The 23,345-nt window shown below is 30.9% G+C and overlaps 1 protein-coding gene across 1 annotated transcript in view; it reads left to right on the top strand.

The window, feature by feature from the left end:
• Nucleotides 1-23,345, top strand: part of LOC143067982 (uncharacterized) — a 41,588-nt gene that overhangs the window by 14,672 nt on the left and 3,571 nt on the right. The window contains exons 7-24 of the mRNA XM_076241683.1: nt 68-106; nt 5,094-5,181; nt 5,894-5,998; nt 6,640-6,819; nt 7,612-7,720; nt 8,276-8,310; nt 8,615-8,678; nt 10,606-10,748; nt 11,385-11,469; nt 12,156-12,244; nt 14,785-14,898; nt 15,389-15,457; nt 15,836-15,868; nt 16,276-16,338; nt 19,518-19,663; nt 20,320-20,402; nt 21,683-21,902; nt 23,063-23,190. Coding sequence (XP_076097798.1) covers nt 68-106; nt 5,094-5,181; nt 5,894-5,998; nt 6,640-6,819; nt 7,612-7,720; nt 8,276-8,310; nt 8,615-8,678; nt 10,606-10,748; nt 11,385-11,469; nt 12,156-12,244; nt 14,785-14,898; nt 15,389-15,457; nt 15,836-15,868; nt 16,276-16,338; nt 19,518-19,663; nt 20,320-20,402; nt 21,683-21,902; nt 23,063-23,190 — 1,793 coding nt within the window. The remainder of the gene's footprint in view (nt 1-67; nt 107-5,093; nt 5,182-5,893; nt 5,999-6,639; nt 6,820-7,611; nt 7,721-8,275; nt 8,311-8,614; nt 8,679-10,605; nt 10,749-11,384; nt 11,470-12,155; nt 12,245-14,784; nt 14,899-15,388; nt 15,458-15,835; nt 15,869-16,275; nt 16,339-19,517; nt 19,664-20,319; nt 20,403-21,682; nt 21,903-23,062; nt 23,191-23,345) is intronic.

Below are 23,345 nucleotides of genomic sequence, written 5' to 3'. Positions count from 1 at the left end.
GTGGTGTTTGGTTGCATTTTCACTTTAGTATACCATTATATTTTTATTTATAATTATTTTTTTACAGTGATGTAGAGGGTGCTGTGAATATGTTAGAATTGATGAGGTAAGTCTGGTTCTAAGGAAACACCAATTTAATTCCTTGTTCGACAGACCCTCCCTCACACATTTTTTTCAAAACATAAAAATAATATTTTTGAAATATTCCCGCTTCCCGCATCCTGAAATGTGTTCGTGTCTTTTTCCCACTTCATTTTTTTTTTGTAAACATCAAAAAGATAAAAAGCGATCAAAAGAGCGTTTTAGTCTATGTCAAATGTGGCCCTCTAACTGTTAAACTGTTTCAGGTATTAAAGATGTATTCTTCTGATGATTTAGTCTCGTTGAAATCTTGTTCTGGAATTTTTTCCAAAATATGAGATACAAGTGGAAAATATCAATGAATTTTTAAAATATTATAATAAAACATAACTCTGTGAAAAATTGTGTATTTACAATGAAGAGTTTTTGAGTAATCCAGATTTCAAATTTTACGACCAATAAAGTCGGTCTTTTTAGCCAAAATTTTGAGAAAAAGGGTGAGGGGTACAAAAAAAATGATTTTACAAGAATCATGTACATCCCATATCATTTTTGTCATTTCAAATTTCTTAGATATGTATTTTTTAATCATTTATAACAAAAAAGTTGAAATATTATGCATTTTGTTCTTAAAAATGAGAAAAATCACAAATTTACAAATTAGACAGCATGGTACATTTGAAACAAAAAAGCATCAAAATATGATAAAACTTGCTTATATTAACACCTACCTATATAAAAAAGAAAATGTGGTATGATTGCCAATGAGACAACTTTCCACAAAAGACCAAAATGACACAGACATTAACAACTATAGGTCACCGTACGGCCTTCAGCAATGAGCAAAGCCCACACCGCATAGTCAGCTATAATAGGCCCCCTTAAGACAATGTGAAACAATTCAAACGAGAAAACTAACGACCTTATTTATGTAAAAAAATGAACGAAAAACAAATATGTATTAAACACATAAACAAACGACAACCACTGAATTACAGGCTCCTGACTTTGGACAGGCACATACATAAATATTGTGGCGGGGTTAAACATGTTAGCGGGATCCCAACCCTCCCCTAACCTGGGACAGTGGTATAACAGTACAACATAAGAACGAACTATAAAAATCAGTTGAAAAAGGCTTAACTCATCAGATGGACAAAAATACAAGTGGACGTGGCCGGGTACTTATACATCCCGACACAAAAAGTCGCAATGAACAGATCTGAGAGTACTCGCAGTTATCTGACAGCTAGTTCAAAGCCACTAACAACTAATAAAAAAATCATGCATCTAAGACTGAACTATCAATCAGTACACATCCAACATCCAATGGATTTAGTGTAAAGATGTCATAAACAGCCAGAGAAAAACATATAGTTTTTGGGGAAAGACGGCTTCAAGCCGTCAATTCCCTAATGGGGTTGGCCAGAGAATCATTCCCTCACGTCAATCATTTTGTTTTGATAGTTTGGAAACCATCTCAAAATGTCATACTGAAATTGATGACAAGGAGAACAGATTGACTTTAAATACATTTTTTACACATTTCCCTTCTGTTTCTCGTGAAATTATCGTATATTGAGCTTTCTCTTACACTATATACGTTTCTTTTACAGTCCGGAAAAATCAGTATTACGAAATATTCTAAATATATCTAACCTAGTGACGTCATTGTTGGAATGCCACACAGGGATATCCTTTATTCATTATAAAAATATTCACAGTATTTGTATACTAATTTAAAATCCGTATATGTTAAATGTAAACCTAATGATGTTTGCTGTAGTGTAGATCATTCACACATCAACATGCAATGCTTTAATCTGAGGCTATAATCAGATAATTTGTAGATCAACTTTCGCGGTAAACAATGTCAATGGGGATACATGAGATTGGGGAGAGAAATGACAGTTTTCATTGTTTCTGTAAAGTTCTGTTTTTAGAATATTCCTCCAATTCAGGAGCACCTCCATTGATGAGTAATTATACACTAAAATCAAAGTAAATGTTTCTGAACACTTAAAATGTGACATTAAGTATATGATAAATAGTCTTCTATGTAAAAAAAACTTTGTGTAGCATACAACATAATTATTGAAATGGTTAAAAAAAAAAAAAAAAAAGTTAAATGTTGCTTTTTGTAGTTTATACCTATTGAGATTGGGGAGAGCAACTGCAGTTTTCATTCTTTCTGTAAAGTTATGTTTTTAGAATCTTTCTCCAATTAAGGCCAAATTCGGATGGATATCTAGAGTAGATGGAATTGACATGATCATATATAACACCTGTTATGATTGGATATAGCTTTCCTGCCATTAACACTCGAGGAACCCTGGGTTGTGGCAGGGTTCCTAGAGATCGACTCGATATCCCGGATGTTATGACGTCAATCCAATCGAATTGGAATGTTAACATATTCAGAGTAGGGGCCTTGTATTTCCGGTAATCTAGAAACCTTACTCTTCAAAATTATTTACCGTTCATATGGAACTCTAGTCGGAACTCTAGTTCCATCCGAACTTGGCCTAAGGAGCACCTCAATTGATGAGTAATTACCCACTAAAATGAAAGTTAATGTATCTGAACACTAAAAATGTCACATTAAGTATATATATGATAAGTGGTCATCAATTAAAAAATAATTTTGCGTACCAACATAATTATTGTAGAGGTCATTTTTTTTTCTCCATTTTTTTTTTTTAAATATTGCTTTTTGTAGTTTAAAGCTATTTAGTCATGAATTTTACAGATATATCAAAATGTGGGATCTGGAAACAAACTTCACACAGCTTATATCAATCATATTTGATTTTATAAGTACATGTATCCCTGTGATGAGAGTTGTAACTGGGAACTTTATAAATGGAAAATTAAAACTGAATAGATTTTTCAGTCCTCACTTTCTTGAGAATACTTTCACAAAAAATTGAGAATGGTCTTAGCCTGCCGTTCAGTTGTACATAATTAAAATTCTAAAATATATTGTAGTAGTTGTTAAATTCAATTGAATTTTAGATAATTAACTCCCAACTTTAATCAAATGTTTTGATTTAGAAGGTGCAGATCTCATTGGTCCAAATTGTCTCTATGATGAATTCTTGACTAAGGAAATGAAATAACAATAAACAACAATCAGTTTCATTATTGTTAGCCTTTCTATATGTTCTAGCTGTTCTTTTGCTCATTCTTTGTATGTAGACTATCAAAAGAAACCCCCCTAAAAATTGAAACAATGGCCGTCTTTTCCCTCAGAGCTCTTCAGCTCTTTGATTTTAAGTTATATTTATTCAGATTGGTCCACTGCATCTTTATTGAAAGTATGAGAAAAAGTTTAATTGTGGAACTGTGATTTTTTTCATGATATTAGCCCAAAAATAGGTAAAAATTGATGAAAAAAAGGGAAAATCATCAAAATTGTGTATTTTCAAAGGTTCGTAGCAAAAAAAGAAGTGCACCACCATATGATTTTTTCTTCACCAATTATTTTTTAACAGTCTTATAAGCCCAAAAATCAGGTTAAGAAAAAAAAATTTAATTCTAGATATTTTTGGCTCCTCAGAGGTGTACATCCTTAACACAGATTTATTATTAAATAGGATGTTATGTTTGTTATTAGAATAAAGAAGGCAGAAGGAGAATTGTTGCCTTCAACTGCAATATCGTTTGCCTTCGGAACAAAACTATCCATACCCTCTGCATGTTTATGCACATGTCTTGAGTCAGGACCCTGTTGTTAAGTATTTGTCGTTGATGGTGTGGTTCATAGGCATTTCTCCGTTTGTATATTTATATATATGGACGGTCGTTTTTCTGTTTGAATTGTTTAATATTTGGGGTACTTTAAAGCTTGTGTTTGGTGTGAGCCAAAGCCCTGTGTTGAACGTTTTACACATATAAAATAGAATGTACACACATTTACTCAAACCCCCCCCCCCCCCCAACCCCCCAACCCCTAAAAAAAGACATGGCTGTGTTGCTTGGTATAGGTCATGTCCCGGCCTGAGAAGAAGCAAAGATATCTATCACATGGCAATTCAATGGAAATCAATTAGAGCACTTGAAATAATTCAGCTCAAGATATGAAGCCTCAGAAACTAATATTAAGAGAACAGCCATCTGACTTCAAAAGGGGAAGGGGGTATGTTATTTTTTCTAGAGATGATGGGGAAAACATTTTGAATCCAGATTTTCTCCTTATCTTATATTGTTGAATATTGAAAAAATAATTTGAGTAAAAAAAGCATTGAAAAACTTCATAAAATTGACTGGGCTTTGCATGAAAAAAAATCAATCTCAGACAAAATCCATAACCCCACACACACACACATTGAAGTTAAATGGTTGCCAGATACAAGAAATCATAAATGTGCTTCAATTAAAAGAAGGCATTACATGTCTTGGTGATCAGGGGAAAGAAGCACTTGGCAGTTGATAAAGTAAAGAAATGTCAAAACACAAGGGGTAAATCAAGTTGTATACCATCTTGTTTTGATTAATATTGTCAAAACCTATAATTTTATGTTTACAAAAAAAATATATAATCGCTTGCCTTTACTTTTCAAGCTTCGCCTCAAAAATTTGTAAATTAATTTAATTTTTATTAAAATTTTCAAATCGCTCGCTCACCCCAATTTTTTTGAGAAAAATCTGTAGAACAAGAAATTAAATTGGTGTGGCCTAATAATAAGATTTATCTTCTAAAACTACACTTCAGAAAGGCAAGAGAACTGAAAACTTGTCAGGATTATAATGATTGCTTGATTGCTTGTTTATTATTTAATGCATTTCATTGCACCAACACAAAAAAGGCTTTATCTTACCCTACAGGGTTATATGATAAAAATAAACTCTAGTGTAACATTAAAAGCATATTTAACAACAGCAAGGTCACTGTATTTTTGATAATGCACCAGGTGACTTAAAAATATACATTCACTGTTTCATGCTTGTATACAGTGGATAAACTACAAATATTTTACTGTATGTATATATAATTTCATTCTTATCACTAGGCAATCTGGATTAGAGCCAACATTGGAAACATACAATTCATTATTACAAGGCTATATAGAAAAAGGAAATACAGAAGAAGTTATAAAAGTATGTTCAAACGATAATAGTATTGTGGTCACCTTTTCAACATATGCTGAATCATCCTGAAATGAGAATTTTGTCAACCTTTTCAGGAATTAACACCTTTATATTTACTTCTGAAATCTGACTTTCAACTTCAATCTATAAAAAGTCTTTAAAGCAATTTCTTCTCAAAAGTGAAAACTAAATTCAAAAAAGCCTCAAACAGCTTTCTGTCGGTTAAATTCATTTCTTGTAAAATCATTTTTAGCAATTACTTTGATTATTACAGATTGTTTAAAACTTAGTCATTCTTTCTGAAAATTATGGGAAATAACTCCCTTGGCAAGGTTAACATGATTTAGGTGCAACTGGTCGGAATTTCAAAAACCATGCAAAAACTTGTGGTTTAATTTCAGTTGCTTTCAAATTAGTGAAAACTTATTTTATTTAAAAAAAAAAATTAAGATTTTCTATTTTACCTTTTGAAAATGTTCTTTCAAAGTCTTCAAAGAAAAAACATTTATCAACAATACCAACTAACAGCCATGATAGAAAAATCCACTATTAGAGGATAATGTCTAGGAAATCTTGTTCAAATTTAATGAATATAAAGGAATTTGCATCTGTACTGTGACATTCCCAGTTCAGGACTTGCCTTTGGACATGTTGGAAGAACCATTTAGTACAAATAAATTCATATCTTAAATCATTCATGCTTAAATTTTATTTTATTTAGATGATTTCACAACCACAAGGACAAAAAATATCATTTCTGAGTAGTCAGTTATTTGATGCCATTGTAACAGCACTGAATCATGGCCATGAAGAACTGGCCTTTCAGGTAAAATTTCAGAAATAGGTTAAAATGTGTAAGCATCACATATATATATTGCATGTTTTGTTCAGCCCTAGAATCCGTACATTTAAGTTTCATTTAAGCAACAGACATATAATTATACCATGTTTGCATATGTCTTCATTCACAATTTTTAAATTAATAAAGTTGAAATATGAAAAAATAGTAGAAGGGCAATAAGTTTTCTTGTTTTATGTCTTTTTACCTTCAAACCATACATGCTTCCGGAATCAGGTTAAATTTTTTAGGCACGATAGTTAACCATGAAGTTATTGTCACACAAACTTCATGGAATGTTCTGAAATATGCACAGAAGCTTTTTCATGATCAAGAAATGACATCTAAAGAAAATATACACTTAAAATTTACTGATAAATAGACTTAATTTTTGGAGGTCAACACTGTGATTCTACACAGACAAGGCACTGGTTTTGGTGGAACCCTTTAAGAATTTAACAGTTAAATATTTGTCATAGCTCTATTTCCATCCTGGAAATTGTTAATTATTCAAATAAAAATGTTAAATAAAAGAAATAAAAGAAATAGTGCAGTCCACTTTCAAAATGATGTTAAAATAAAGAGGATTGATTCATAAATAGCTTGTAGACAGATGGTTATCATTTCAGATCTTTGATACAATGAAAGACTCTACCATGCTAAGAGGAAGAGGAACAAATTTATTAAGAAGTTGTATACAGAGAATGGCATATCATGGGCATATTGATGCTACTTTAAAGATGTGGGAAGATGTTGTTCCAGTGGAAATTATAAATAGGGAAATGATGAAGTCTATTATCTTAAATCTGGTAGGTTTGAATATTTATTTGATATAAACAGGTGAGGTCTTTGTTTAATATATTTTTAGCTCCCCTGGACTTAACATAGAAAATGATAGTGCGAGTAGGACATCCATGTACTATGAACACATTCCTTTTGTTTTCTGGTTCTGTCTTCTTTTTTTATTTTAGAAATGATATAAAATAATTTTTCTGAAAAAAACCCATTGTGCATACTTCATGGGCAAGGTCTTTAACGGATGGTCAAGGTGTATAACTAGTGTGTTACAAAGGAGACTATACGTTTTGTTACTAGAATTTTTGTTCCTCTATATCAACTAGAGTTTCTATTTCTATTTTCATGAATTGTTAAACATGGTGCTTTGAATCAACATGACTTGCATTAAATGCTTGGCTGTGACTTGAGATTTTCCTTAAAAATAAGGGGCCTTGGTGGTCGAGTGGTCTTAGTAGTTAGTACTGTAATCACTAGCCAGTCAACACTGAGGTTGTGAGTTTGTGCAGGTGCACTTGACTAGGATTGTCAGTTTTCCTGTCAAAGGTCGGTGGTTTTCTCCAGGCACTCAGGCTTCCACCACAAAATAGTCCAAAAGCAGTGCTTGAAAGTGGCGTTAAAACACAAAAAATCGAATCAATCATTGAAAATACATAGATTGTTCTTTCTAATTGTTCAGGACATCTGCTTTGAAAATTTATTATGATTAATAATTTTCTGATTTATCACTATTGAACTGAGTAATATTTTTTGGGAGTTACATGGTCTATTATACTTACAAATTTCATTTCTATAATTTTTTCCAGGATCCTGAAAAAAATATTTCAGCTTTATTAAACATACTCAAAAACCAAGACCAAGAATCAATGGATATGGATTACTGTATCAAGTTGTGCTGTAGAGAACAAAAATTTGGTAAGGTTATTCACCCTAAAATATCATGGTAACTTTGTTGGCTTGAGTGTTGGTGGTCATGAGTTACACTGGTCACACCAAAGACCTTTAAAAAATTAATACCCATCACTTTTTGGATGACTTGTTACTATAACAATGATAGGTTTTGAATTTTTTAACAATTTTTTCATAATAGCAATTAAGTGTAATTAAAGTCTTATAGGATTGTAAGTACACTTTATTTTATCACTTTTCACTTTGATGACAAGACTGGTTTTCCACAGTAGTTGGTTAAAATTTCTGACCAGTTACATGAGTTAAACGCAATATGGTCAGGATTTTGAATGAACTGCAATAGTTTGAAAGCATCACTTATGGCCAGGTCAGTAATAACTCTATACAACTTTAAACTTACTGGAGTTTCACAAAGTGGCTAAAAAAATGTTGATGGCAGAAAAGTGCACTTATACATTAACACAGATAAAGTCATGACAGTACTAACATTCCCTCTATATATTTACCTGAACAAATTAAACATAAGGTATACTTTTAACAACATATTGTTCTCTTTTTCAGATTGGATATTGAAATTTTTGGAAAGAGCTAATACTGTAAGTAGTTTTGACTTCAGTTTATTTCTTATGGTAATAAAAATGTACAATTTCATAGACATAAATGTAAGGCCATGTGAGTCACAAAAAAATATTTTTTACAGACAGCACACTATGATTTTAGATGAACTCTGTTAGATGCCTTCAACTTAATGATAAATAAACAATGACCTATTTATGGCTGATATTTTCTTTTTTTCTCAAACAGATAATAGCACTGAAGTTTGATAAAAAGAAAGACATTTTATAAGAAATGTGTTTCAAAATGAAGAACTGTTTTCACAAAGAATATTTCTCTTTTCAGGTGAAATGTTTTGAAGAAGGCCATATAAGATTTATTTTTAAGTTATTTCAAGATGACCAAGAAGGTGAGTGAAATATATATATTGGTTACAAGGTTACATATAACATTTGAAAAGTTGCTTATCTTAATCCTAAGAAATTCAAATTAATGATAGTAAAGTCATTAGCACATTCAAAATTAATTCAGTTGTAAGAACAAAACAAACAAAAAATGTTTGTCTTAAAATAAATGATTATTAGTTTTTTTATCACTACTAAATGTTTTGTTTATGTCTAGAAAAAAAAGGATAGGTAGTGGAATAAAGCATTCATTTCCCTTGGCTTAGGGATATATAAAGATATAACGTAAGGGTACCCAAATTGCACCGAGTACCCAAATTGCACCTATTTAGAAAAAATAGCAACGGAAATCTTACAACATTTCCTAGAGACTAAACAATTTGTATTTTTTTGATTTGATACTATGCACGTCTTTCAACATAGATAAACATATTTAGATATACACAAAACGTTCACAGTATTTATCAACAGATGGACTGTTTACTGAAAAAGCAAAATGTTCGAAAACGTCACCGTACGACGTCATCAAAACGTCATCTTTTTAAAATTAGCAAAAACAATATATTATAAGCATCCATTTTGTAAAATATGAAGAATAAGCATGGACTAATATCCAATTGTTCAAAATATTTGAAGAAATTAAACAAAAGCTCGGTTATTAGACTTTTGACGATGTGAATTTAAGCATGAATGCAATTTGGGTACTCCTCATTACAGAATCCTGGATAGTTTGGAGGTTGATTCAAACCCATTTTTTTATGGACTCAATATGGATTAAAAATCAAATTAGTGTACCTATACAAAGAAGAAGGATAGGGCTACAAAATAAACACAATATGGACATATTTTACTTGATCATAAAAAAACGTAGGTGAAAAAACTGTCAAAATAGGTGCAATTTGGGTACTGTCACGTTATGTGTTCGTCCTCAAAAAGGTGTATTTTGTTGTGTGAACAAATCTTCATATTTCCCTGGGGCAAGGATAAAAAATGCATAATTTTCTTCATATACAATTATATCAATCTAGTAAGCTGTTGAAATTTTACAAATTAATTCATTAAAAAAAATTGTACCATACAAAGATTGTACTTCAGTTATTGTTATCATTGTTCATGTCAAAAAATTCTTTTATTGTAATATTTAATCTCATTAACCCACTTGCATATTACACAAACATAGCATGATAAGTACCGATTATCAGGTTGTCTGCATGTTGATATTGTAAAAAATCAGCTGCGAGTCACAATATGAAGTTTTTTGTCGAGTGAGCGCAGCAAACAAGATCAAAAAGCCTTCATATTGTGTCAAGCAGCTGATGTTATACAAAATCAATATGCAGATAACCTGATAATCAATTTATCGAGCTGTATTTGCGTCTTTTGGAACTATTCTTAATTTCACCAGCAACCCAAAGTTGACTTGATAAGTTCAAGTCAAACCTATCAACGTCGGTTCAAACATTATGACGTCACTGATATGTCTGGGTTAAAGTTATTGAGGCCAGGTCAACATATTTGACGTCACAAAGCTGTGATACTGAATTATATCAAGAGCTCAGCAGAGTGATATAGGTGCATATTTAGATGGCATGCAACCAAAACAATTGGGTCAAACAATTTAAACAAAACTATTTATTTTCGTAACATCACCTGTTATTTTCAATGGACTTGATTTCTGTCTTTCCTGTAACAAATGTCACAGAATGCAAGACATAGTAATGGTAATCTGGTGGTGGTGACAACATACTAGTCACAATGTGTACTAACTCTGCTACCTGTGTTATCATCAAAAGAACTTAATGGCTATTACTAAACTCTTCAATAATAATAAAAAAAAGAAAATATGAGAATAAATTTAGTATGATTTGAAGTAAACTCCTGTTTGAATTCTAATTGTACGAACTTTTATTGAGAAACTTTCTACTTTTCTAGCTTTACTTCAAGTCACAGATGTTTTAGCAAAGAATCAAAGTATGAAAACAAGAGGAAATATTGGTCAGTGTTTATCTAAATACATTATACCAACTGTTGTGAAAAAGGAAGAATCAGTGGAAGACTTTTTGGAAAAGATGAAGGTTAGTGCTAACATTCTATTCTTTAAAAAAAAAAACACCCATAAAAACCATTCTGTTGTACAACATACTATTGCACAGTGATTCTCACGATTCATAAGATTTCAGAAAAACTACAAAAATAGCATTTTTAGCAATTTTTGTAGACATAGGAAAAAGATGCAAATTATGTGATTTAAAGGAAATGAAAATGGGGTTGGAAATTTTAACAAAGTCTGCAAATTAGCATTACCAGAGTGTAAATTGAGTTGAAATAACAAGGTTTTTTTCTCTGAATCATAAAACAGGGATGATATGACTGACATATTATTGTTTTTATATATTGCTCTGTTATATAATTGCTTCTATGGGTGATTACTCTATTTTAAAAGTTTCTTTCCCATGTAAAATGTATGTTTTACTGTAACATCCTAAAGTGTTTCTTCAAAACATCTTGTTTTATATTGGTGGCTTATATAAGAGTACTGCAATTTTTTTCAAGGACAAATTTCTTAAATTTTAACTTGCAGCTATTTTTCCTTTCAAGAAATATAAACTGCTGAAAGAAGACAATGGACACATACAAAACACTAAATAAATAGCCAATATTGAACACAACTAAGGATTTTTATCAAACATTGTTTCCTTTTTGTTCAACAGGAAAAAGGTTATCCAGAGGAAGAAATTGATTCTTGCACTTTTTTTCATTTATTGACCAGTGATGTAGAAAAGGCATTTGAGTTTGGTAAGTCTTAGAAATTTCATTTCTTAGGATTGCTAGTCCTAATGTGTTTCTTAGGATTGCTAGTCCTAATGTGTTTCTTAGGATTGCTAGTCCTAATGTGTTTCTTAGGATTGCTAGTCCTAATAAGTTTCTTAGGATTGCTAGTCCTAATGTGTTTCTTAGGAATGCTAGTCCTAATGTGTTTCTTAGGATTGCTAGTCCTAATGTGTTTTTATTAAAGGTTGAACACAGCACCCTCTTAAATCAAGATTAGATTGTACAGTTATTGCTTCTTGAGGAATAAATTGTATGTGCTATTTACTTTAGTTATGAATGAAATATTGTTTCAGTGATCTCCCCAAGGTCTCAAAGCACTGTGTTACCCTCGTGCTATCTTGGATGATTTTATAATAGAATTGATAGGGACCATGGTGCTATATTTTTTGGAAAACCAGTTATATTTTAATTTCCATTGTTCTATTTGAGAATTCTTGGGAGAACACTTTCAGCTTGAAGATCTAAAAATTGAAAATATGTTTCTTATGAGACATATACCATTCTTTTGTTGCATGTGTAAAACTTTTAAATGTTTATTTGTGTAAAATATGAATACCTGTTTCCTTCTTACTGAATGATAATGAAATTAAAGCCTACCATTTTAATTAGATGCATGCTTAATGCTCTACAGTTTCTCTTTTCTGTTGTAGGAAAGGACAAAAAGATATACATGTTCCCAGAAATGCGTCAAAAGTTGACCAACCTTGATTTGACACAGCATTGGAAACCTGTTATGGAGGTACAATATTATTTTCATAAATATTTTATAAAACTTGTCAGAAGGATTTTCTGTATCACCTAACCTTTTTTTTCAATCAAAATTTCATTTGCCCCCTTTCATAGAGTGTGTGTAAACTGCAGTCACCTTTGCTATCTGTTTATCCTTCTGTCCTTTTGAAACTTTTGTTGTATATAACATTGCTATTTACAGTGAAATGGATTGATGGGATTTTATACCCCCACTCTTTGAGTGTGGGCTTTATTGCAATCCCCTTTTCTGTCTGTTTATCCTTCTGTCCTTTTGAAACTTTTGTTGTATATAACATTGCTATGTACAGTGAAATGGATTGATGGGATTTTATACCCCCACTCTTTGAGTGTGGGCTTTATTGCAATCCCCTTTTCTGTCTGTTTATCCTTCTGTCCTTCTGAAACTTTTGTTGTATATAACATTGCTAGAGTGAAATGGAAATATGATATTATACTCCCCCTCTTGGAGTGGGGGTTGTATTGCAATCCCCTTTTCTGTCAGTCTATTCCTTTGTTTGTCTAACAAATGATTTCGTTAATTTATTTTTGGAATAACTGAACATAATGACTTGGCATTTGATAGGCAATTTGACATTGATAGTTATAACTTGTGAGAATCTTCATTTTTGTCCTTGTCTGTCTTTTTCATATGTCAAAAAGCCATGACCTTAATTTTACACTCCAACGATCAGGATTAGTTGTTAGGATGTCATTACCCAAAGGAGTAGGGGCAATTAGGCCCTTTTTTTGATCCAAAAATAACTGCAAATTTAAAAGCTTTCATACATATTTTTAAATTACTGAAAACTTAACTAAGGTACAAGGTATTAAGAGGAACAAACAATTTTGGACATTGAACAAGTTACCATGGCAACAAATCATTACTTAATTTGCATATTCAGTAAAATTTCGTTATTTTCCATGTTTTTCTTAGAATTTTAAGTATACTTTAGATTGAAAAAGTATGTGCGAACCCAAGAAACAACTTTATATTTGGTGATATTTTGTCAATAGGTATAATAAAGCTGGTGTTAAATTATTTTGTTGTTTCTTAGCTGCGCACGATGTTTCCACAACGGAAATAAAGATAGAAAATTGCATAAATTCTGTGTTTTTCATCGTTTTTGTGAAAACAGTATATATTATGACATAATTGTGACGTCATCACATAAAAATCTTAATGTTTTTCATTTATATTTCTTGACCCTATGCATTTCTAAACATTGTGTGACAATTTGAAAAAAGTTATCAAACATTTTATTTTCTTGGGCCAAAACCAGGCCTTAATGCCCCTACTCCTTTTACACTCCAGTGATAAGGGTTAGTTTTTAGGATGTCTTGACCCAAATAGATATGTGTTAGTTTTTAGGATGACTTTATCAAAATTTTACACTCCAGTGATCAGGGTAGGTTTTTAGAATGTCTGTTCCTATGACACTAAACATGACAGGTCAACAATATTTCTATATGAATTAGTTACAACTACTGTGAAAGTACTTTAATTCGTGGGTATCAATTTTCGTAGTTTGAGGAATATTTACATGTTCGTGGGTTTTTAATTTCGTGGATTTTAGTTTTCTTAAAAGAAAAAATAAAGAAAAATTAAAGCCTTTTAAGAGATGAAGGTTACAAATAGTCTGGATTGAGGAAATTACAAAGTAAGCATTGGCCACTGTAAATCGTAATGATAACACTAATTAACCCATGATAAAGTGATCAACAGATTAAAAACCATCAAAGGTATTAATTAGGCCATAAACATGTCACCTAAAGAAAACAGTAACATAAACAAATGCTATAAACGTATCTTGAATTGTAAAATAATTCTTATAAAAATCAAACCCAGCATGAAATTATAATTTCCCATATGTACGTGAACTATGAGGATATAAAATGAACACTTTATCAAACTAGCATATCAATACTGGAAATCTTACTTTCATCGATCAAAAATGTTTTTTAAGAGAAGTAAAAGATCAAATTAAAGTTGTACAGTTTAGGTTATTAAAGATTAAATGGGTATAATCATGCATGGGATTGTAGTTCTGTGACTGCTATTGAAGTATTCTCAGATTTGGCGTTATTCAATATGTTTTCTAGATGATATCAGTAGTCGATCCTACCGATAGGGATCTTTCCATGTCTTGATTTGGTCAATGGTTGTTTTATTTTGTTGGACACTTAAATTCGTGGATAACGTCATCCACGAAAACCACGAAAATTGGTACCACACGAATAAAAGTACTTTCACAGTAGTTATATGTCCATCTCACATATTTCGTTTGGTTTTGACCTCCACTCAAGTCAAAGTTAGTTCATGGCCTGTCCAGTATTACAGCAATGGATTTTAATGAGTCATTTTTTGTTTTGATTTTTTATTCACATTGAATTTAAACTATTACTGATATGAATAATCTCTTATATAATTGTAAGTTTGTTACATGTAACTTGGCCTTGATATTATTGACTCTAAAATTATATTGCTGTCAGAATCATTTATGTAAATGAAACTTTTTTTTTGTGTTTTAGGTTATGTCAAGATCTCCAGAAAAGTTTTTCAAGAACAAACTACAGATGCTTGAAAATATATTTGACAAAAATTCAGCTGTTTTAAATGATATTGTGGCTTATTATAAATCACTGGTAAGATTGTTATTTACAGTGTGCTTTTTTGGGGTGTGATGAGGTGGATATATTCAGAGGAGTACCATAAATTTGCATTCCAAGGTAGTTGTCAGATTGTCCTTGTTTGTTTTGAAAGACTGAATATTCACACTGGAAGGGATAAGTTTATAAATACCAATTGTACACATGTCAAACAGGGTGCTAAATTTCTAAAATGGCATGGACCATGATACAGATAAAAATGTAAACAAGGAGATGAATTGAATTTTATAGTTGATAATTTAACAGAATGGTTTGTAGATAAAGCAGTGACCCAGTCAACCTAATATTGATTTCATGAAATATGTTCTGAATATATATAGAGAGAGAACCTGCGGTTTAAATTTAACTTTAGTTTAACTTGATTAATTTGACACAAAAAAATTAAAGTTGATGCACTGTTATTTTTGTGAAGCTCGATATAAATCTTTATAGATAAGTTCCTTCTGAACATCTTATTTCATTTTAGGGCAGTTTTCTTGGTTATGGTGCTAGAGATATGTTAAGACAGAGGGGAATTAATACTGACAAAAATATGGTAAGTCAAGATTGCTTGATAAAGGATATGAGTTACTTAACTCATTACTTAACGAAGAAGATATCACAACTGAAATGTTCGACATTAACAAAGAGTATACATTTACATTCAATAAAACATGAAAATACCATCAATGCTGTTAGACAGCCAATCTCACTTCATAACAATAAAGCAGCATATCCAAACATGTAAATTATTACATTTACATTTTCCAAATTAAACAGACAAAATGTGTAATCTGTGGTGTATTTTTGTTGTAAGGAACAATTTGGATTTTTTTTAACGTTTTTGTTGTACATAGTCAATTGCAAATCACAATTTTGAATTATGACATTTGAATGCAGTTTTTGATATTAATTCCTTTATTTATTTTTACAGAGCAGATGGACAAACTTTTCAAATCCTGAAGAGGTAAGAGTCATGACAAGTTAGGGATAAATTAACAGAGGCTAACAAATCTATTATCAACATCATATCTTCAAAGTTTGAAAACAAACAAAAGTACTATTAACTGAAAGTTTCATTTGTTTATTTTAACTGTTATATTTAAAGCTGTAACTGAAAAAAAAAATAATTTTGTGGGACAATAAAACAAGTAAAAGTCAAACTACTTAGATTTAACAAAATATTTTTTTTTCTCTCAAAAGTATGATAAATATAGTTGATTTTCTTACTGCATATAATCAAATCAATTTCAAATATGCACATCTATATTATGTATCAGGCATTTCCCCCAAAAAAAAGGTGCAATTGTTTGCATTTATAAAACAAAACTGGACATTGCAAAAACTGTCTTTAATATTTGTTTTGTAATTCAGTCACAGAAGAGAAGAGAGATAGTTCAAATGATTGAGCAATTTAGAAATCTGTTTGCTGATCAGGTAAAAAATTTTAAAGTTTAGATATATGTATGTCATTTATTATTTATTATTATACCCCGGCTTTCCACGCTTTGAAAAGGGGAAGGGGGGGTATACTGTTTTACCTCTGTCTATCCGTCAGTGCGTCCGTCCCATGAATATTTTTGTCGCATTTTTTTCAGGAACTACAATGCCAGGATTTCTGAAATTTGGTTTCAGGATTTATATAAGTCAGCTATACCGTGTGATGCATTTTCAGAGTCATCACTCGACAACTTCCTGTTTACCAAACACGTGTATCATTTTACACAAAATGGCCAAGTTGAAAATATTTGACGCATTTTTCTCAGGAACTACAATGCCAGGATTTCTGAAATTTGGTTTCACGGTTAATATATGTCAGCTATACTGTGTGATGTGTTTTCAGATTCATTACTCGACAACTTCCTGTTTACCGAACACTTGTATCATTTTACACATGACGGCCAAGTTGAAAAATTTTCGTCACATTTTTCTCCGGAACTACAATGCCAGGATTTCTAAAATTTGGTTTCAGGGTTTATATAAGTCAGCTATACCGTGTGATGCGTTTTCAGATTTATGACTTGACAACTTCCTGTTTACCGAACACTTGCATATTTTTACACTATTGACATTATCCACTTGCAGCGTGGGTATCATCAGTGAGCAGTAGCTCACAGTTACACTTGTTGACTATGGATCAGCATTATATGATTTTCATAGAAGTTTACTCATACCATAAAACCATAAATCACTGACTGAAGACAAGTAACACTAAACACATTTCTCTTTCATCATTTATTACAAGACTTAAAACTTTGAATTACGGTAATTTATTGCATATTGTATACTAACTCCAGTATCCCTGAAATTTATTTAATAAAAACTTAACATTGTTGCTACGATTAATAAAAGGAAGCTCCATGAATAAAAAAAACCTCTACTACATTATGCTTAAGAATAATAATTAGAAAAGAGTGAGGTACCACAAATCAGTCAGATTTTTATACGACCGCAAAAATTTTAATTTTTTGGTCGTATATTGCTATCACGTTGGCGTCGTCGTCGTCGTCGTCGTCGTCCGAATACTTTTAGTTTTCGCACTCTAACTTTAGTAAAAGTGAATAGAAATCAATGAAATTTTAACACCAGGTTTATGACCACAAAAGGAAGGTTGGGATTGATTTTGGGAGTTTTGGTCCCAACATTTTAGGAATTAGGGGCCAAAAAGGGCCCAAATAAGCATTTTCTTGGTTTTCGCACTATAACTTTAGTTTAAGTAAATAGAAATCTATGAAATTTTGACACAAGGTTTATGACCACAAAAGGACGGTTGGGATTGATTTTGGGAGTTTTGGTTCCAACAGTTTAGGAATAAGGGGCCCAAAGGGTCCAAAATTGAACTTTGTTTGATTTCATCAAAAATTGAATAATTGGGGTTCTTTGATATGCCGAATCTAACTATGTATGTAGATTCTTAAATTTTGGTCCCGTTTTCAAATTGGTCTACATTAAGGTCCAAAGGGTCCAAAATTAAACTTAGTTTGATTTTAACAAAAATTGAATCCTTGGGGTTCTTTGAAATGCTGAATTTAAAAATGTACTTAGATTTTTAATTATTGGCCTAGTTTTCAAGTTGGTCCAAATGGGGGTCCAAAATTAAACTTTGTTTGATTTCATCAAAAATTGAATAAATGGGTTCTTTGATATGCCAAATCTAACTGTGTATGTAGATTCTTAATTTTTGGTCCAGTTTTCAAATTGGTCTACATTAAGGTCCAAAGGGTCCAAAATTAAACTAAGTTTGATTTTAACATAAATTAAATTCTTGGGCTTATTTGATATGCTTTATCTAAACATGTACTTTGATTTTTGATTATGGGCCCAGTTTTCAAGTTGGTCCAAATCAGGATTCCATATCAAGTATTGTGCAATAGCAAGAAATTTTCAATTGCACAGTATTGCACAATAGCAAGAAATATCTTATTGCACAATATTGTGCAATAGCAATTAATTTTCAATTGGAGTTATCTTTCTTTGTATAGAATAGTAGTTGATAATATATGTTGGAAATTTGCCAGACATGACTATGATGTCATTTTCTATTTTTATTTGCCAATAACTTTATGTAAATAACTTTATTGGAAATTTGCCAGTATAAAATGTTGCTGATGAAGCTTTTTTTCCTTATCTTATCTAAAATGTTTTTAGATAATGTATGTTGGACATTTGCCAGACATGACTATGATGTCATTTTCTATTTTTATTTGCCAATAACTTTATGTAAATAACTTCATTGGAAATTTGCCAATATAAAATGTTGCTGATGAAGTTTTTTTTATTGTTTTATACAATAAACAATGTATATTCACTTTTACTACCAACCAATCTTTACCATTCAGTGATAACAAGCACTTTATTTTACATTTTAATATTTTATGATGTATTTAAAAGAGTAGTTATTGTTGCAAACTCCATTAGAAATTTGAATTGATATCGGTTTTGGAAAAAGGGAAACGGGGATGTGAAAAAAAAATGGGGGGGGGGTTAAATTTTTCTCATTTCAGTTTTCATAAATAAAAAGAAAATTTCTTCAAACATTTTTTTGAGACGATTAATATTCAACAGCATAGTGAATTGCTCAAAGGCAAAAAAAATTTTTTAAGTTCATTAGACCACATTCATTCTGTTTCAGAAACCTATGCTGTGTCAACTATTTAATTTTAGATTTAAATAAGTTTGAAGAAAAAATCTTTAATTGATTTGTAAAATCTTGACATTTGTTTTGTGTTAAAAAAAAACCATGTAATGTCAAAAATTTGATCACAATCCAAATTCAGAGCTGTATCACGCTTGAATGTTTTGTCCATACTTGCCCCAACTGTTCAGGGTTCGACCTCTGCGGTCGTATAAAGCTGCGCCCTGCGGAGCACCTGGTTTTTCTTCAATTTCCGCAATCTAACAATCTAGTTTGCCTTGAACAAATATTATGAAACTTATACACAATGCTAATTATAACAAAACACAAATCAAGTTTAAATTTGGGTGGTGCCACTTTCACCATTTTTAGCGTGTACCTTTATAGATTTTAAAATTGTTGAATTAGCAGTTTAATTACCATTGTGTCCAATGGAAACATTCTTTGATTCTAAATTTTGATGTGTTTTTTTTTATCCTAGAAAATAGATGAAGCTGAAAAAGTATTGCATAGTATAGAAGATACAGGAGTGAAAATTTTATCATCATATGTTATTCGTGTGGCATTGAGGATTTATTCCCTCTACAGGAAAAATTTGTTATTAAGTTTGAAATATCTAACTATTCTGTAAGTATTTTTACCTCAGTTTATCACCCCAAAACTGAAAAGGTCAGAACTGTAAGAAATCCCTAGCCTTTTCAAGGTCTTCATGATTAGGTCAGTTCTTCATATGTCATGAGTGAAAGGTCAATTACAGTTGGTTAAAGGGAATCGTTTTATGGTGTTCATGTTTGTCTGAAACAAGTGAAACAGTGAAAACAGTCATCTGACTGATTTCTTTTCATGGTATTTTTAGATCGATTGGTTATTTTAGATAGTGCCTTGACTTTATTGTTTTATAAATTTTGATATTTTTTTTTTTGTCACATAGACATATCACATAGAGTTTCAATATTTTTGCAATGTTTAAATTACTTTTACTTAATCAATGGGCCTGTTATTTTTAATTTTTCCATGTAATTCCTTATTAAGACATATGATTGAAGGCAGTGCTCAAATTTTGTTGGAAGTTTTATGATGAAACTAAGTTTACCTCGAGTTACTCAATTTTTATTTCAGAGTAGCATAACAACTTGACAGTATCAGTTGTTTTGTCTTATATTTGATTTTAATCATGAAAGAAGATTTTACAGAGCTTTAATGCCTTTATAAAAATAAAATTAACAGTTTAAAAAATAAAAGAAATGAACAAAATTTGTGCAATGTTTTATTGTATATTTCAGTGAAACTGATTTTCCAGAAAGTCAATACTGGAATGAATTGTTAATGACTTGTGGATTACTGATAAAAGCTGGACAATTTGAAGGTAAATTTCACTGTTAATTTAATTGACATGAAGTCCACTTAACTGACTTCACAGTTATCATTTTCATTTAAATAAAATGTATTAAAACATGTGTTGTTTTAAGAACAATTATATTGGAGCATATATAAGTATTATTTTTTTACTGGACTTTGTGTGTCATTGTTTATCATACACATCCCCCTTCCACTCTTGGTGACTATTTGCATTCACCATGTCTGTCCATTGGTTCAGCAAATATAGATGCTATATGTTGTATATAAAAAAGAAGATGTGGTATGGTTGCCAATGAGACAACTCTCCACAAGAGACCAAATGACACAGAATTTAACAGCTATAGATCACCATATGACCTTCAACAATGAGCAACGGCCATACCGCATAGTACTTTTCAAATGAGTTAGATAATTACTTCTCTTACTTTGAAATTTTCGATATGTTGAATGAACTTTATATTTCCATCACAAATAATTCATCTTACTTTACTAAACAAAATGACTTCATATAATTGATTGAAATGAGTTGTAAAGTTGACTTGACTTATCAACATTGTTTTAATCATTAAGAGTTATCGTTTAAAGAAACCCATATAGATAGTGTTGCCTCTAGAGAAATTACATTAGATTGAACCTTTGATGACTTTTTACATCCACGCTCGTGAGGAGGGGCATACTGGATAAACTGTAACATATTTTTGTCAAGTTTATTTACAGTACCAATAAGTTGTAGCCCCTGAGGTTTGTCAGGTTATTTATATCACAATAGATCGTTGGTTCCTTACGTGTGTTTTGTCCTGATTGACTCAAACCTATATCTTTAGAGGGTCATATAAAAAAGAAGATGTGGAATGATTTCCAATGAGACAACTCTCGACAATAGACAAAATGACACAGAAATTGACAACTATAGGTAACCGTACAGCCTTCAACAATGAGGAAAGCCCATACTGCATAGTCAACTACACATAAAAAAATAATCTTATAGAGATAACAAAATTGAGATGGAGTTGATTAATGGGGGATAGCTCACAATACATATTATTTTTTGAGAGATAATGTCAGATATATAAATAAGAAGATGTGTATACAATTTTACAGAATGAATTAACCATGTTGCTGTCCATCAGATTGTTGTTTTCTGAATTTTTTGCCAACAGGCGAGGAATATCTGTGTTAATAGTTTATTGTTAGTTTGCTACTTCAATTACACTATTTGCATAGAACTAACATGTTATATTAGAATTTGAACCATATATTTAATTATATTTGAAATGTACTTTGCAGAAGTAATGCCTCACATTAAGTTGTATGCTGACAGATGCAGTTTAAGTTTACCTCTTCAATTTAGAACTGATGTTTTGCAATTCCTTGCTGAAAGTATGGCTGAGAAACTTGAACCCAGTGAATCAATTGACTTTCTATTAAAACTGAGTGATATCTCTTTCATACAAAAAAATACTGAAGGTTTGGTGACAAAGTTTTTACTGAGAGAATACATAAAAAGGTATCTTATTTTATATTAACTTGCACAGAGTACCAATGAATGTTCACTTATTTCATATCTTTGACAACTATTCTTATTGTGAGATTTGATTACAATAATGCTTTAAAAACCTATCTTATTTTTTGAACAAATTGAATATTCACAAAAATGACTGAGTTTACATTATATGAATTATGATTTGTAATTCCTTATGGTTAATTTTATTATTTTAATATTAGATACTTGCTGTTTGGATCTCCCATATAACATTCAACACTGAACTTATCTTTTTATTCAAGAATTTTTAATCTCTAGTAGAATTCTGTGGATTCACTATTATTTGTTGGATACCAATTTTCATGGGTTTGGTGGGTACAGTTGAACCAAGAAATCAAATGTTCAACGATTTACAAATTTCATATAGGCTTTGTATACAGAGATTATTGCTAAACATGAAATCAAATATCCATGAAGATGCAAGTTTTCCTTAATCCACCACTATTGATACCCACTAAAATAACTGAATCCACAGTACTGTCAATTTCTGGTTAAAAAATTGACCTTTGTAATTTATAGTCATATATTTTAGACATTTTAATTTTGAGTATTCAGAATGCTATACTTTGCTAGTTTACAGTTCTCTGCTTAAAATGGATTTCAGTAATGTCATTTGAATAATGCTGTACATGTACTAAGTTTAAACAGTCTGGAACTCAGAAATTCTCAATTTTACCCATTCACTGTCTAAATCCAACAAGTTGTATGGGTAAAAATTAGTCCATGTTACTGTTTATTCAGTACTTATTGCAAAAATGCGACGGGATTATAATCGCAATAATTTAAACTTACATTTTGATTTTTTTTATATGAATTAAACAGTATTTTTCTCAATATTGCAAAATTAAATGACAAAAACTGAATAATAAATGCATGCAGTAATTTCTGAATTCACAGTATAAAAGAAGATTTAGAATATAATACTTAGGTTCTCTAATTAGTTTTTAATAGCTCTGCTTAATCAATATGGTTTTCAATAAATGTTCTGTATAGTCTGTAGTAAATAATAAAATGTTTGTCAAACAGAGTTCCAATTATTGACAAAAAAATCTTCTAAAGAAGAGGAGGAGAACTTTATAATAACTAAAATGCATCCAGTGACACAGATATGATTATTATTTCAGAGATGATACAACTCTTCCAAGGAAAATAGTTGATCTTGTAGTATCGAGAAAGAATTTAGGGATGATGTCATTGTTTCAGATGTTTAATTTCTTCATTGTAAAGGGGGATAATGATGCATTACAAGAAGGTTTGTATACATACTTTATGTCAGAGCTCATACAACTTCATAGTGATAGTAACTATTCATTTCGACAGGGAGGACTATTGAATGACTGAAAAAAAGTAAAAACACTGTACTCTTTGTTTGCTCCAGTATTGCTGTTTCTACCCTGTTCCCACATT

This window comes from Mytilus galloprovincialis, chromosome 3 (genome assembly GCF_965363235.1).
Source record: "Mytilus galloprovincialis chromosome 3, xbMytGall1.hap1.1, whole genome shotgun sequence".
Lineage (NCBI taxonomy): Eukaryota > Metazoa > Mollusca > Bivalvia > Mytilida > Mytilidae > Mytilus > Mytilus galloprovincialis.
The sequence above is the reverse complement of the archived record's forward strand: the minus strand, read 5'-3'. Positions and strand labels throughout refer to the sequence as shown.